Source organism: Xiphophorus couchianus, chromosome 2 (assembly GCF_001444195.1).
Source record: "Xiphophorus couchianus chromosome 2, X_couchianus-1.0, whole genome shotgun sequence".
Lineage (NCBI taxonomy): Eukaryota > Metazoa > Chordata > Actinopteri > Cyprinodontiformes > Poeciliidae > Xiphophorus > Xiphophorus couchianus.
The window spans coordinates 9,861,211-9,878,279 of NC_040229.1; the positions used below are offsets into that span (position 1 = coordinate 9,861,211).

A 17,069-nucleotide genomic window follows, 5' to 3' on the forward strand; every position below is an offset into this window, starting at 1 on the left:
GGCCTGGCTGCTATGATTAATAGTTCAATGGCAATTAACCGCCATCCTCCCCAGAGGCGGAGGCTGTGATCTGTGGCCGCTGCCCAGCAAACACACTCAGCCATCAATCTCTCCCAGGGGACATGGCAGCTCCGAGAGGAGGAAGGAGGTGAATGGGAAGTTGATGAAGATGTGGGGGCTCTGAGTGGTAGATCTTAATGAATCAACTGTGAGTTTAAAAATGACTGTAACTCAATTACAAAGAACACTTTGTAGAAAAAGATCTAACTCCAATTTAGAGCTAAAGAAAAGTGTTTCCAAGGTTTTTGTGCTGAAAAATGTAAAGGTTAAAACTTAAGACAGAATATTCTTATATTTTAGAGCAATGTTTTTCAAAGTGGGGGAAGCGGCTCTTTGAGGGGGCCTCTAGAAGGACCCCAAAAAGTTTGAGGGAATAATTAAATAAAATTAACCAAATAAATGTTTTAATTATATATTTTTAAGTAGAACTGTATCTTTTCTTAAAATCTAATCAGTTTTTTTTTTTAGCATTATTAATTTTAACCAGGTAGAGCCCCATCAAAAGTCAGATCTTATTTATTTATATCGTGATAAGTTTTTCAGTCATACCGTGCAGTGCTAAATCTTAATAAAATAATAATTCAAAAAAGAAAAAACTGGGAGCAACAGGAGTTAGACGGGTGAAGGATCTGACAAATAGTGAGGAAAAACAGGGAGTAAGAATCCTGGGGAGGTGAAGAGGTGTTGTGGAAACAGGTGAGCAGTAACACTAATGCCTGATAACCTTAGTAAAAATATCTAAACGGAACATAACTAAACACGTGAGAACAAAAAAATAAAAGAAATAACTAAAAAGATAAAATCACAATAGTGACTCAGAATATAAGAACTAGAGCACTGAGATTAACCAGAGGTAATAAAACTTAACCAAATTCAGTTGTTGGTTATTAATCTGATCATAACTACACCGTGACAGTTTGTGTGTGCAGCTATGAACGGCATGCAAAAGAATCGTCATTTTGCGCTCCAGCGTTGTGCACGTACAAAAAATTTTCCAGATGTAAACTATAAAATGTAAGGGGTCCATAGCTGTTAAAAATGGTCGTTAACGTTAGTAAATTAGATTTTTGGTTTAACCAGTTACCCGAGTTCTGACCAATTGTGTTTTTTAATTTAAAAGCTAGTCAGTCTTGCTGATGTTTTTTCACCGTACTTTAGTTACTGGAATTTAAAGCAGCCTTATCCAGACTTTATAAAAGGAATAATCTGCCGCAATACTCTCTTCCCTAGATGTTCGTGCTCAGCTAATAAGACACACTCAGATAACAAAGTAAGGATTCATTTCAAACTTTTACTCAGTCCCTTAAGACTCCTTTAAAATTTTAAAGGAAAGCCTACCTAAAGCCCCTTTTAAACAACTGAACCTGAATAAGGTCAGGAGGGATTAAGGAAAATGGTCCTCTCCTTTCATAACAGTCCTGCAAATGTACTTATTTGAGCTGAAGCTTTACTTTCGTCAGCTGCCCTCATTTCTTATCAATGCAAATGCTTTTAGGATGGATTTATAATTTTTGCAAGGGTGCAAAAGTTTCCATGCTGACTGTGGATGCTAAAGTTTTAGTGGCTTTAGTGACGGGTTCACTGGCTGCTCCTCTAAAACCCGCTCTGCGATGAAACCCAATAAAGGCACATGAAAGAGCCTCTGTTGTTTCTCTCCATCTTTATTCCTCACCCCTCTAATCCAACAGAGTTTGCTGATTCAGAGTATGTTGACAGTAACCATCGGTCCCAATGTTTCTTGTTCATAACAAGAGTTGTTACTCAGCTGTAACAACCAAAGTGCATAAATTGTTTGATAGTTCTGCTCTCTGTGGCCTTCTTTGGCTTAGTTTTCAACTCTTTCCAGATAGACCATTTGGCTGGAGAACGGCCCAGAAGATTTATTTATTTCTTTTGTGGATAATCCCTTCCAGCTTCCAAAAAGAGCCTCATTTACAGATTTCTTTTCTATGCTTCATCACGTCTCTCTATCACACCCATTCTGCCTTTCTCCGCCTCACCCACAGCAGACAGTGGTGCTCATTTCGCTTGGATTAATCCCCCTCTCACTTTCTTAAAGACTTCAATTACCGCCTCGTCTATTAGCGGCTCATCTCTACTAATGCCTGTATCTTCCTGGCCAGGGCTTGAACATACAAGTGTGCATGGGGAAAAACATGCATTCATAGAAAGCTGAACGAGTGCTCTCTATGCTGATGCACAAATAATAAAAACAGCTAAATAAACACGAGGGACACCCAAATCAGACGGGTGCTGATGAGGAGGATCGGAACGCGACAACTGGGGACAAACGAGGATAAGCTTTGGCAGACTCGAACATGTACCAAGACACAGGGCACAAGTCATCTCAAGTCTTCTCCCCCTCATTCAACCCTAATCTCTTCCCTCTTCACTTTTCTAGGAGCGCTTTAAACAGCATCTGCTCTTGCACATTTGCTTTGTCTGACTCACATTGTCGAAGACGTGAACGGCATTTGAAGTTGCCTCGCTCTCGTCCAACTGGTGGTTGCAATTATTGAATCACCAGGGTGCAGGATGCAGCTTTTGTTGGTCTACAGTGACTTGAAAGAACAGCTCCCTGTGGTCACATTGTAAATACTTTATTCCGCTGAAGAATAACCAGGCTTTGCCACAGTAATAATTAGGGCTCTGATCTTAAACCGATACTACAGAGACGAGTGATAGCGCTGAAACGTGTTACTTTTACAAGTAATTTATGCAGTGATTTAGGTCAGTACTACATCACTCCTGTTTTCCTGTCATCTAAATTCATAAACTGAGCAGTTTTGACGACTAAAAATTACCCTAATTGATAACATTTAAACATTTTCTGGGATAGAATACATCAGTTTAAATGAGCATTAAAATTCAAATATTTGGACCCAAATATTCTAAAAATGTACTTAAGCATGACTTCAAAGCCAAAGTACGCTCCGAGCTGTGATTGTTTTTTTTTTACACCACTGACGATAAAGGTGACTTGTTATGCTTCCATGAACGAGTCAGGACTGATCTATGGTATACTCATAAAAATGTTTTTTTTGCACAAAATCATTCTTAAATAAGATTTTAGTCTGCTCAGTTTTACCCGTTTTCAGCTCCTTTCAGAATGAGCTGTTTTAGGGCCTCTTGTCACTTTAAGTCCAAATAAGATGAGCAATTATACAACCACGTACCTTTGAAAAGCAGAAGTCGAGCCTCCTGCGCAACCAACAAGAGTACAGCAAGTGATTTCTGGATGGCAAGTCAACAACAAAACACTTAACTATTCAAGCAGCCATTGTACATACAGCGGTAAAACGAACTGACCAAACGTGCTGGAGTTCCATTTGTGTTGCTAGGTGACGGATGGGGCTCAGTTGGGGTTGCTAGGTAACGAGCTTGGCTCCTGGGGTTGCTAGGTTATGGGCAGTGCCTGCTGATTTGTGACGCTACATTTTTGGTATCTTGGAAAATGGCTCATTTTCCAAATACCAAAAAACATTAACATATTGCCAAAAACCTGCTTGGTGTTTTTTTAAGGACTTGAGCTGTTTTTTAGAAGCAGTTGAGATCCAAATGGAAGTACAAAAACATGTAAAATGTGAATTTTGCATAATACATCCCTTTCAAAAACCCATTCTTTAATGTACAGTACCATCATTTGTTTGAATTTTGATGAAAATTAAGGCAATTTTAAAGAAAAAAACCCCAAAAGACAAAAGATCAGAAGACAGATTTCAGAAAAGCAGGCGCAGTTCCTGAAAAAAGCAACATATTGCTGGAGATATGTAGGACTCTAGAGGGGAGACATTCAGACAACGAAGGTCTTAAGATTTCTTGCTAGTGAGGAATGGCATCCAGCCAGGAGAGCAGGCTGGCTGGCAGACTGGGTGGGTGGGAAGTGAGGAGGTGGGAGAGGGTAGGCCACCCGTCCCCTCTCTGTTGCGCTGTGATCAGGCAACCCTCAGGGAGCGGTGGCCTCTTTGAGTTATATGTCCCTTTAATAATCCATCTGGGCCGCAGAACACTCGACCGGGCCCATAAAGATCTGATTTATGCTCTCATTGGAAATGAGAGGAGCTGGCGATGCTGGGCAGAAATCTGGGATTGTTGCCCCCACTGTCAGGAGATAGAAGTGATGGACGGCACACAGCGCAATTCAACATGTCCAAAGGCTCCACCCTCTTCCCCAACTATAAGCCATATTTCCTTATCCACTTGGCTAGTCCCATCTAGACTTGTTTTTTATGCTGAATATATGTTTCTGAAACTAAATAGCAAAGAAGAAACTTTTACTAACTCGTACTAATTCGAAACTGTATTTTTCTTTTACAAACAACTTGACCCAAAGACGAATGGATGCATTATTACAACTGGTTTTGTTTTCTAATTTGCTAATTTTACCCTATTTAAGTTATTGTGCAAAAAGCTAGGGCAAAATCACAAAGCTTCTAGGCACTACCAATATTACAAAAAAAAGCAATAAGAATAATCCATAAGACATGATATTTAGAAAGCACTAAAAACAATTTGTAAAATCCAAATGATTAAGTTCACTGACATAGTGAAATTCCAGACAGCGCTAATTCTTCACAATGTTTTCACCGTAAAACATTCAAAAATTGTACGTAAAAACTTCACCAGTTGCCACAATCGATTGTAGCCACACAAGCACACCCAGTAGAAGGAAACAAACGCACCCAGTTTAACACTTGCATTCTATTGGCTGAGAGGTTGCCAGGCAACGGTGCATTTCTGTTCCAAGCCCAGCAGAAAATGATTCACAAGCGAGCAGAAAAGTTTGCAAGTGGAGATTTGAAGAAGAGACAAGTTTTGAGCGTGAGGAGAAAGGTTTGAGAAAGCACAGGGAATATTTGAAAGAGAGCAGACATTTTGAGTACAAGTATTAAATGTTTTGAGAAGAAAGACATGCAGTTCTGCTTTAAAACTGAAAATGTAAGTACAAGTAGTAAAGATTTGAGAAAAAAAGATATGAAATTCTGCTTTCAGACTGCAAATGTGTGCGCTCGAATTATATGGGGAAAATTTCCCCATATAAAGTACCTAAAATTTTACTCAAGAGTAGAACTCTGCTTATATTGTGACACGTTTTTCTGAAAAACAATATGACTATTTTTGGTTAACTATTAAAAATGGGTTTAGTGTTGGATGTATGGATTATACATGTATTAAATGTAAGATTATGCAGGTGGTTACACTCACTTACTCCCTATAATTTGTAAAAGAAGAGTTTTAACATTATGCTTCATGGAAAAACAAACAAAACCACACTACGGGAATATCAGGGTGAGTTATGAGAGTGCAAATCCAAGCAACCCAAACTAGAAGGGATGCTGGGGGAAGATATTGCTGGCAGATTGAAGGGAAGAGGTGAATAAGTGTGCTGGCACAGCAGAAAGGAGCAAGGGGGGGGAGCCGCATGTCTGGTACCAGGCAGGCATCCCCCAAAACTGCTGCAGATTATTTTACACACACATGAACACACACAAATCCAGCCCCCTGCTCATATCTTCGGAGGCTTTCGGGGGCTTTATGTTACTGAGAAGCAGAATGTTGCAGGTCACTTGATCCAGCATTAGTTGAGGTATTACAGTAAATCTGATTTTATCCATAAATTAGAATTTTTAGATTCATCCTTGTCAGAGTTTAGCCTCTTCGCTAATCTACCCATTTGTTCCTTACTTGTTTTTGATCAGTCCCAATTGCTTGCCCTCTCCTTCCATGTCTCAACCCTTTCTGCTCCTTATTGAACTTTCCCTCACTCTCCTCTATGGATCATAACCTAGATTTACATAACTCCCATTTCTAAAAGCTTGAGTCTTAAGTATTTAAACTTCTTAAATAGCTTGAAGCCTCATATCTTTCATATCTCATATCTTTTTAAATTTTAAAGCTAGTTCTGAAATTTGTCTACTTACTGCATGGTAGCAGATTTTATGAATCTGATAAAGCAGAAAAAAAAAATTCATGTGTCACCAACTGGTAAATGAGCCTTTTGACAACTTATGAAAAATTTAACGTTGTTCAATCTGACTTTGCTAAGCTTGCGTCTTTGCACAGTTATGCTGCAACATCAAATGTTTGACAATGTAAAAGCATAAATATAATATTTCACTAATTATTATTATTATTAGGACTTTATGTGAAAGACCAACACAGGATAACACATTCACATAAAATAAAGGGGAAGAAAAAAGATAAATAGTTTAAGATTTGGGGGTATTTTTGGTATAAATCCAATTCTGTGAAGGTTTCATAGGTTTGTTAGAGAACAATGAATAACTTGCATCACATAGAAGGAAATATGAACCAGGTAGTAGATTCAAAGATAAAATCCCAAGTATTGAGCATCTCACATAGAGCTGCACAAGTTATAATCCAAAGATGAAAGATGCATGGAAAACAACTCCAAACCTAACAAAATGTGTCCGGCCACCTAAACTGACGCAACAATAATTAAAGCAGCATCTTAGAGGCCCTGGATAACTCTGGAGGAACTCCAGAAATCCATAGCTCAGGTGGGACAATCTGCTGACCGGAAAAATACTAGTTGTCTTCTCAAATTCGTTAGCTTAAAACTTAAGTCCTAAAATTTTGAATAGAAAGCAACTGGTTTTCTTCTCTCGTTTCCTGAAGGCGTCTTACATTTTATCCAAAAAGTTACTTTAAAACTTAGTAACTGAGGTGTTGCCTTCATTTTTTCATGCATGTTTGAGAAATCCGTTAATCTCCATGGCAACCATTTAGCTGTGCAAAACACCTGGGTGGACAAAGCTCCGCCTCCGAGGCGCAGCTCCTCCTCAAAGCTCCAGGATCCAAGCTTCCGCCTCACAGAGCAGCTCTCCCCCACTCGGCTCCTTCAGACTAGCCAGCAGCAATTAGCAAACACCTGGTGGAACTGAGCTCATTGTAGGAGCTACTTCTCATTTGAATGCTGGTAAAAATATTGTTAAAGGGTTAACAGAGGAGTGATGTTGGGATAACTTCCTGAAAGCAGAGTTTCAGAATGAACAAGAGTTTTTAAAACGATAAAGGCCTAATTTCAAAGCGCTAAATTACAAAGTAAAATTTCTTGTAATCCTTTAAGGCCTAAGTTTCAAACTTGTAAAAATGTGTCATCGCCAAATGATTAGGTCATGTTTGATATATCAAACATTTTTATAATAACTGAAGTTAACAGTTACTTGATTGTGCTACAAAATGTCCCTAAAATACACAATACTGCCCCTTTAAGATGAGTACAAACAACAAGTTCATATGTTCACTTGAACTCTTTTATTAAAATGAATGCTTTGTTTCAGTTCTGTAATTTATAGTCTCCAGTATTCAGATTGATACCTTCCTCTTTGGATCACTTACCGCTGTCACCACTTTGATCCAAGCTCACTCTGTTCTCATCCTATCCATGTATTACATTACTGCACTGTCCGCTTTACAAGTCGTCTCCTCCTCCAAGGTCTTGTGAGGACTAAATATCTGCTTTCCAGCCTGTCTGCGGCCAGCGGCTGTGTGTTAGTGTTGATACTTTGGGGCCTTGGCACTTTATAGCTAAGTGACTGTTGTTGGCTGCAGATATTTCATGTGCAGGGAGGGTAGACTGGGGCAGTGTGTCAGGGGTGGTGAGAGGATGAGCTCTCCGGCAAGGAGACAAAGGAGAAAAGCCTTCTCGCTTTTCCGTCTCTGTTGATCATCCATGGCTAACTGAGCTCTGAGCTCTATCTCTTCCAAATGACACATTTAAGTACTTATTCCCCAGCTATTTTTTTCTAAAGGGCTTCCGATGATCTACTGAAGAATATACGGACTAACTTTAGTTGTCTTTTCCTAATTAAGTTTCTATGCACTGCAAATAAACATAAAAAGTAAGTATTTATTTATTAAAAGCCACTTTTTCGCTGCTACAATTAGAAAAAGAGCAGCAGCATTTGCACTCTGTCTTCGTTTGGCATTAAAGATCAATTCTGATCTACAAGCGGGGAGTTCTTAAGTGAGGAGGAGGGAGGCATTTTGCCTGTAAACAAGCAATTATACACACTCAGCATGCAGAGTGGGACTGCACTGTCTGTCAATAGCTACTTAGGACTGTCACAGAAAGTGGATGTAAGAATTCTTGAGAGTGTAAATCTCTGACAGAGAAGGAGCAAAAAGGAGTGGGGGAAAAAGCTGAGTTTAGCATAAGCTGAAATTAAGCTGGCAATATAGGGCATCCGAATCTCTCTAACTCTGGCTGCATCATTAAGCAGAAAGAAAGCCAGGAAGTGCTGCAAAGGCACAGTCCTGAACATCAGCTGCTCTGACATCCGAATCCTGACTATACACTCATACACACAATGTGAACTGACAGAAGGTGAGACCATGCAGCATTTGTTGGTGCACGTTTGTGTTTCTGCACAGATGTGAATATATTACCCCTACGAGTGCCTCATGATGCCTGTGTCATGCCACGGAGAGGAATAGAGGAACGTCTCTGTGTTGTCCTTGTTACTTACCTCCTTGCTCGCAGAGCTGCTGGGCCAGCGCATCCTTAAAAATGATCTGTCCTCGATGCGTTGCTGTGGCTCTGGGAAGGAGAATGGAAGAAGAAGGGGAAAACGAAGGAGAGGAAGACCATTAAAATAAACACCACCACGGGGAAAGTTAACTGGCTGTCCTTATTATACCGTCTGAACATCGATCTAGCACAGATGGCATCATTTTCTACTTTACCAAACTGCATTTCACTGTTCTACATGAAAGAAGGCTTTTTTATAAAACCATTATGATCTGACTTTGAGATCAAAGTAAGAAACTTCTTCACAAAGTCAAAATTTCTATTTTAACAAACTGAGACTAAATCAGAATATGAAAAGTAGTGGAGTGTGTTACCTTATGGATGCTCAATGGGATCTGATGGCTGCTTCTAATAAAGTTCTAACATCAGTTTATAATATTAAGCAGGGATACAAGTTATTGATTAATGAATTAATCTAAAGTTGGTTAATCTTATCAATCAACTAGCGATTAATTAATTTCTTTTGTGTCTAGATTTTCCTATCAATATACTGAATTTAAAAAAAAGCACAGCATTAAATTTTAACATTATTTTGTCAGTGGTATTAAAGGCGACCTATTATGCTTCCTTGTAGCTGTGTGCTACACAAAATATATTCATAAAAGTTTTTTGCACAAAATCATTCTTATATAATGAGATTTTAGTCTGATCAGTTCTGCCTTTTTTGAGCTTTTAGGCCATCCTGTCACGCCCCCCTGCAAACAGATGTGCAACTATAAGGCCGTACGTTTTTGAAAAGCAGAAGTAGAGCCTCCTGCACAACCAACAACAATGCAGCGAGTGGTTTCTGGACAGTAAGTCAACAACAAAAACACTTGTCTTTTCCAGCAGCCATTGTACAGCGCATATAGCGGTAAAACTGGATGTTGTGAAAGCTCAGCTTGAGTTGCTAGGTAGGTTTTTGAAAGGTCTCATTTTCCAGACACCAAAAAACATAAATTTATTCCCAAAAAACAGCTCGGTGATTTTCTTAAGTGCTTGGGGTGTTTTTAGTAGCAGTGAAAGCCAAGTGGATGTACAAAAACAGGCAAAATGTGAATTTTTCCTGAAAGGTCCCCTTTAATAAAGTTAATAAAAACTCAAAAAACGTTTTCCTTGTTGTCATATTGTGGCATTTGTGTGTAGAATTTTGAGGAAAGAGATTAATTTCATGTAATTTGGAGTAAAGCTGTAACAAGAGAAAATGTAGAGGCGCTGTGAATACCTTTTGGATGCACTGCATTTTTATCTCATAGAAAAACTCAATAATAGATTTAGATGGCTTGCAAAAACTACATTACCCTACTTTAAAAACGTTTTTCTAACACAAAAGGCTGCAGGAAAATGCCTGGAGTGGGGCTGAGGTCAAAAACATAAAGAGGAGCAACACAACAGCTGCGACACGTTTCTCCCAGACTATGTGCATGCTCTGCGCTCATCCATCAAGGGGAGTGTAGAGCAGTTGTATCATCTGGCACACACACAAGCATTTTTTACATGTTGCAATTAGGGTTATACATTAAATATTAAAATCATCTGTGACTAATAAATCTGACCAACCTCCCAGTAATGAGCAAACAAACACACAACTACAGTATGTGCGCCACCCACAAAGAGACTGAAGATCTCTTCAAAGATGGCTACTGTCTCTAAATCCACAAACATTACACACATTTTTAAGATACTCAATCTGTGGTATCAGCACAAATGAACATCAAACAGCACAGATGCTAATGTAGAGATTAGCAGAGATTAGTCTTCGATTGTAGGTGGTCTGGTATGCATATGGGTATTTCCCTTTCAGGTTGTGACTCTAAATGTGTTTTAATTTAATATGATGGGTTTAGACCAGCTCACCAAGGTGCACTATTGTTTCTCAATTCTAGTTTGAAACACTGAACATTTGTGGGATTTTAGCAATGAAACTGAAATAATGTGCATACAATGTTTTCTTAGAATCAAAAGGAACACGGCTTTTCATTCTTTTTGCACAGCAACGTTTTTTTCAATAGATCAGCAACTTTAAAGGTTCAAGGGCATCTATTATGTAAAATTTATTTCTCACACATTTTTGTTCATCTATTTGAGTTTTTACTGCTTCTAAGTAGGCAATAATGTTAATATTTTATGGTGTCTGGAAAATGAGCCATTTCAAAAACCTCTAGAACGTAATGTTGCACTGCCTCTAACCCAACAACCCCAGAAGTGTGTCACCCGTTACCTAGCAACCCCAGCAGAGCTCCAGCACCTTTGGTCAGCAGGTTTTACCGCTGTATGCACTGTACAATGGCTGCTGGAAAAGACAAATGTTTCTTTGTTGACAGAGGAACGACGTTTTTAGTGGCTTCAACGTAGCTCTTCCTACAGAAAAGTTCTTAACCTTTTGTTTTGTGGAACATGTTTTTTGAATGCAACACATTTAAAGAAAAGCCTTATAACTGTTCTGTTTTTAGCAATTTTCTGTCAAAATACATTTTATTTGCAGCAACCTTTTCTCAGAAAAAGATAAGTATAACGTTTTGTATCAAGGGGTTTTTTGGTGAGAGAATGCTAAATTGTACTTACTGGTTTAATATCTCTAGGTTTATATTTCTGTGATCTTTCAACATCTGTGTAGTTGGAGGAGAGTAAATGTGGTAACAGTATAATATTTTATACTATTACACTTGTAGTAGTTCTTATTACAAGTGAAGTACAAATGGTAAGTTAATTTTGGAGAATATCAGACAACTGTATCCCTTTAAAATACCTTGAAAGTTGAGTCTTTCCATAAAAAGGAGTGACTTTGCATAATCGCTGTGAAAGAATCCTCCTTCGTGAAGTTATTGCCAATTTATTTTCAGCACGGCAGTCTCCCTCTCTTAAAAGTGACACAATTTACGTAAACAGTGCAGTTTTTGACCTACGGTGGATTTACAGACAACAAATGGCCAAAGTACAATGACAGATTTGGGCGGAAATGTGAGGCTGCAAAATTTGTATCAACTCCTTTTGAGCACATATGCTTAGTCAAGTGGGTGTAAACAATTTACCACCAGCTTCCTTATTCCTCATTCATCTTTCCTCTTTTTCTTTCTCAGCCTACATGAATCCGGTCTCATCTTCCAAACTCTACCCACCCTGCCGACTCATGCCTTTTTACGGGTGCCGAGGCATTTACAGTCGTCTCCTCCTATAAATAATGAATGGACTGCTCATTAATTGATAAAGACCTCTTGTGCCTGAGCATAGCTGGGGAGAAAACATACTTAATTACACTCATATTTCAGAATTGGTGAAAACTAATTTAAGGTTTGGTATTTATGAATAAAAGATGATGCGTAACGAACAGCGGGTGGAGGATGTAGGAACAAGGCCCTTAAATATTTAGTAAACAGCTCAAGCTCACTTAGTGGATTTTGCTTGGTGGCCAGGAAGGAGAGATCCTCTTTAGAAAGAACACTTCCTACACAGTTTAGCACTAAACCTCAGCTTAAACAGTAAAGCATTGTTTTGCAAAGAGTGAAAATAAAAAACAATTTAGAGAGAAAGAGTCTGTTGCTTAATTTAGACTATTTGAGAGCAGGAGTGGTTCTCTCAGAGCGTGTTTATGATTAAAACAGAAGCCAGGAGAGAGCAGTTAGTCTAAGCCGAAGCGTGTTTGATCTGAGCAGCATGACCCCGGTGTCTGTCTGCCGTCACCCACCAGTGGCTCCTCAGCGTGTCTCTCTCATTAGTCCATCCACTCTCTGGAACCCACACAAACATAAAAAGAGCAGCTAAATGTTAATTTTATTCGTTTTTTCCTTAGTTCAGTGGGTGGGGCAATTAGGGGGTGTAATATGTGTCGGGTTTTTTCCGCTCTTCTCTTCCTTGTGGATTCAAATTGGAGTTAATTTTATGAAAATGCAGCTCTGGAAACGGATAAAAGACCACTTAAAATGACCCGTTTCTTTGATTTAACTTTTTATAGGTATATGTTTGAGTACAATGAACATTGTTCTTTTAATCTATGAACTACTGACAACATGTCTCTGAAATTCAAAGCAAAAATTTAGTATTTATTAGCAGAAAACAAAAATGGTCAAAATAACTAAAAAGAAGCAGAGCTTTCAGACCTCAAATAATGCAAAGACAACAAGTTCATGTTAATTTAGATACAACAATACTACTGTTTTAATTCAGAAAGAGTTCAGAAATCAATGTTTAGTGGAATAACCAAGAGGTTTTCAACGGGGGTCAGTACGGTGGGCTCTTCATTTTTTCAAGATATTTGTATAACTTATATGTGCTGCATTAACAGACTTGTGAAAATTTACAATGTTTTTGGTTGTCCTTTAATATAGTCTGATAATATAATAAGGACTTGACTCTTTGAACACAACCAAACTTGTGTTATTTGTGGCACTACACTGCAAAAACACAAAATCTTACCAAGTCATTTGGACCAGTTTCTAGTGCAAATATCTTAATACACTTGAAATAAGACAAAGTAGCTTGTAAAGTAAACATAGAGGCTTGTTTTAAGTAAATAATTCCTTAATATTGATGAACATGTCTTGGAAATTCCAAGTAAAAATTTTTTATTTATTTGCAGAAAATGAGAAATGGTCAAAATGAAAGAAATGATGCAAATAATGCAAAGAAAACAAGTACATATTCATTTAGAAACAACAATATTAATGTTTACACTCAGGAAGAGTTCAGGAATCAGCATTTGGTGGAATAACCAGGAGGTTTTCAATGGGGTTCAGTGCAGTGGGCTCAGTGAGCTGTACAAGTCACCCGCGCCCCATCTGTCAAAGTGTTGAATTGGAAATAAGCAAAACACTCATAATTATGAAGAAATTTCAGAGAGAATGGAGAGTGGATAGGAAGAGAAGGCAGCAGGGTTTGGATTTGGTCAGAGGGAAAAAATGATTTAAGGGGGAAGGGTTGATGGCCTTGTCAGTCAAATACCACAATCTGCTGTCAAGTGGCGAGGCGAGCCAGTAAAAGTAAAGCAGGCACACACATGGACTCTCTAAGCTATGTAGGAGTGGCGGTAACATGTATGCAGATGGACAGGCTGTCACTCAGAGTTCCCCAAAGGGCTGGGACTGGGTAATTACCATCCATGTCATCCATGTTAGATTACATGTTGCTGTTGGCCGTAAGTATCCCCCAGAAACCGGCTTGACAGCTCCCTGCTAACCACACGCACAAATTATATAGACTGCTGATTTACCCTAAGCCGCAAATACATGTTAAATAAACTGCTGCTTAAAAAGAAAGAATAAATGAATACATTATATGTACCACAAAAGCAAACAAGGTCAGCAATTTTCTGTACTCTAAAATTTAACTTGTGCCTAGGCCTGCAAATGATTAATCGGTTTAATCATGATTAATCGATTGCTGAAATAATCAACTAATTTAGTAATAGATTAAATTCAATCAGGAGTGTACAGTGTAATTTGATGAAATGATAACACAGAGCAGTGCTTACGCAAAAACTGTACAAAAATATGTATGTTTTGCATTTAAGATTAAAAAAAAAACGGCCTTCAAATATAATCTGCCCAAAATTTCTCAAGTGGAAGATTTAACTTCACCTGGTTCTAATTCTGTAAAAAACAAAATCTCTGATTAAGCACTTTCCACTATTCAATTCACAATTGGTCGATGCAAAAATGACTTAATTAAATGAAGGAATTAATTAATATTGTATAAAAATGGCTCTAACATGCTTTTTATACCTTTTTGGCTCATAATTTCTTTTTATTTTTAACAAGATAGAAAAATGTGGCACAATTTTTTTCTTTGATTAATTGATTAATCTTCCAAATAATTGATAGAATCATCTATTACTAAAATAATTATTGTTTGCAGCCATAGTTGCATCAATGGTTCGCACTTGGGGGGATATTTGCTTGGTGCCCAAATGGACCACAATCTTTGGGGAATGTTTTCAACACTTGATTAAATTAAGGCATTTCTTAAGTCCAACCCTACTGTCAAGAAATAACTAAGAAAGATGGTGATGAGTGTCTAACATGTGAGAATAGAGAACACACACTTTCCTAGTTAGAGGAAAAAAAGCCACTATTCTCCAGGAACCCCAATTAAAAGCTCATCTTCTCTTCCAGCCCACTAAGCCCGTTTTGTAATTATGATAAATAGGTGGAGTTTCTGTGGGGTGCGGTCTCTGTTGCCAGCGCTGATTTGGAGCATTTGGACCTCTCCGTTTAAAATAACACGCCCTAATTGGTTGATTTATCCCCAGCGTTGAGGACTCCAGCTGCGTTTCACATTTCAGCTGAAAAATATCTTATTTTCAGCACTCATACAATACAGTTTAAAGATTTTCTTCATCCTTATGCACAAAAAGGTGTACCTAACTCTGGTTTGTGCGACTCCACCATCCACTCCCTCCACCCTTGAATTAATTAATTGGAAAAGGGCTCTTAGAGAGCATGCAAATTTAATGAAGCTGCACAGAAGAGGGATTTGGGAGTTGTTTGGCAAATTACCTGCTTGTTAGCCCGGGGTCATTGATAGTTATTGCTCCAAATACAGCCAGAAGAAACACGGTTACTGCTCTCAGTATGGAGCTTAAAGACAAGAGCAATTGACCTTGACTGCTGCAAGTAGGTAATAATGGAAAAGATTAAGAAAACAACTGTAGCTACTTACTTTGGGGTGAATATGAGATGAAGGAAAAATCTGGGATGTGAGCAGCTTAATGTGATCCGAAGAAATACTTAAAGGGGCAGAGTTATGTAAAATCAACTTTTTTACAACTCTTTACATCAAGTTATAATTTTATTCCCTCATCAAAAAACCTAGCTGGAGTGTTGCCTTGATTTTTTCATGCATGTTAGAGAAGTCCTTTAATCGCCATGGCAACCATTCAGCTGTGCAAAATGCCTGGCTGGACCTAGCCCCGCCTTCGAGGTGCAGCTCCTCCTCAAAGCTGCAGTTTAAAAGCTTTGGCCTCATAGAGCAGCCCTCCTCTACGACTACCCGACTCTGCTCTTTCAGACTAGCCTGCAGTGATTAGCAAACACCTGGTGGAACTGTGACACTTTTCGGTGAAACGCCGGTAAAATGTTGTCAAAGGGTTCATAGACTACTTCCTGAAGGCGGTGTTTCAGCTAGAACAGGAGTTTTTAAGGAGACAGAGACCCAATTTCAAGGCATTAAATTATGAAGTCAAATTTCTTTTAAGTCTTATTTGATATACATAGCATTTTTATAACAATGCAGTTACAAAATGTCACTCTGTGCATGGAAAATACATAATACTGCCCCTTTAAAAGCAAAAAGAGAAACTCTGATACATGAAAACTCAAGGAAGCTTAATGCATTGACAAAGATTTCTCTGCCTGTCACAAAGCATCTGGGTCAGACTGGATGTTGGGAAGAATTAACTACATTTACTTAGAGTCAGCGAACAAGAGATGACTCCAAGCAAGCGGTCGTGTCTGGTTTTCATCAAAACTGAGCTGGGCTGATCACGGACAAATAATCCGACACCAGCATACAGTCCATCTGGGAAAGCTGGTTCATTATGCTACTTTTTTTTTTCAACCTTCTATTTAATCTCAGACTGATAAAATGACCATCAACCCAGCAGGTGGGACAGTGACCTTTTGGTAATGAGGATGTGGGATTCTGGTGATGTGGACAATATGTAGCATTATCGATTTGAGAAGTGGCGTATCCCGAACAGCTAAGTGTGTGCACCTGAGTCTGTGTGCACACTGGGGTGTGGACATAATTACAGGGGTCACGGCCTTTCCTTTGGGAAATAACCCGACATAAATACAGAGGAAAACTTGAGACAGGGTCTCTATGCATTTTTATTGGCAAAATTTCACAATTTTACAGAATTAAATCCTTAGAGCTCTTTGTTTTTAGCTTCAATGTACTTAAATAATAATTTATTGGATGGTGCTCCTTATGTAAGAGGGATAGGTGTAAAAATACCTACTCCTTTGAACATAAAAATATATTTTAAAGTTGTTTTTCTTTTGCTTGCTTTTGTCTTCAAATTATTTTCTTTGTTTTTAAGTTTATTATTTTATTACACTAAGTTCGATAAAGTAAAACTCAAACAATTGTCCAATTATGACTATAAATGTTTACTTTCAAGCTTTTAATACCTAATCTGCATCATGAATGTGAAGAGATAGATGGACGGACGGACGGACGGATGGATGGACAACAGTTAATTACAACACTTACAAAACAGGACTAGAAATAAATTCTGAAAAAAAAAGTAAAAAAAAAAAATTTCTAGACTTGGAAAATGCTTTGAATTTCAGTAATTTGCGAACACAAGAGTTCATAATCAAGTGATACAAATAACTAATTTGTAGGTAAAGAAATAGTAAATAAGTTAATAAATTTAAATCTAAAATATTTTTAAAATTTGACATTAAAATATTCAGATTTTTGTTTTATCTTCCACATTTCTTCCTCACTGGTCTGTATCCATGACAAATATTTTGTT

At 38.1% G+C, this 17,069-nt stretch overlaps 1 protein-coding gene across 7 annotated transcripts in view; it reads right to left on the reverse strand.

Moving 5' to 3' along the window:
- The window catches only part of reln (reelin), a 166,753-nt gene that overhangs the window by 78,592 nt on the left and 71,092 nt on the right, over nucleotides 1–17,069 (reverse strand). For all 7 annotated transcript variants that reach the window (XM_028041893.1, XM_028041884.1, XM_028041864.1 and 4 more), the window contains exon 4: nucleotides 8,553–8,623. In XM_028041893.1, coding sequence (XP_027897694.1) covers nucleotides 8,553–8,623 — 71 coding nt within the window. The remainder of the gene's footprint in view (nucleotides 1–8,552; nucleotides 8,624–17,069) is intronic.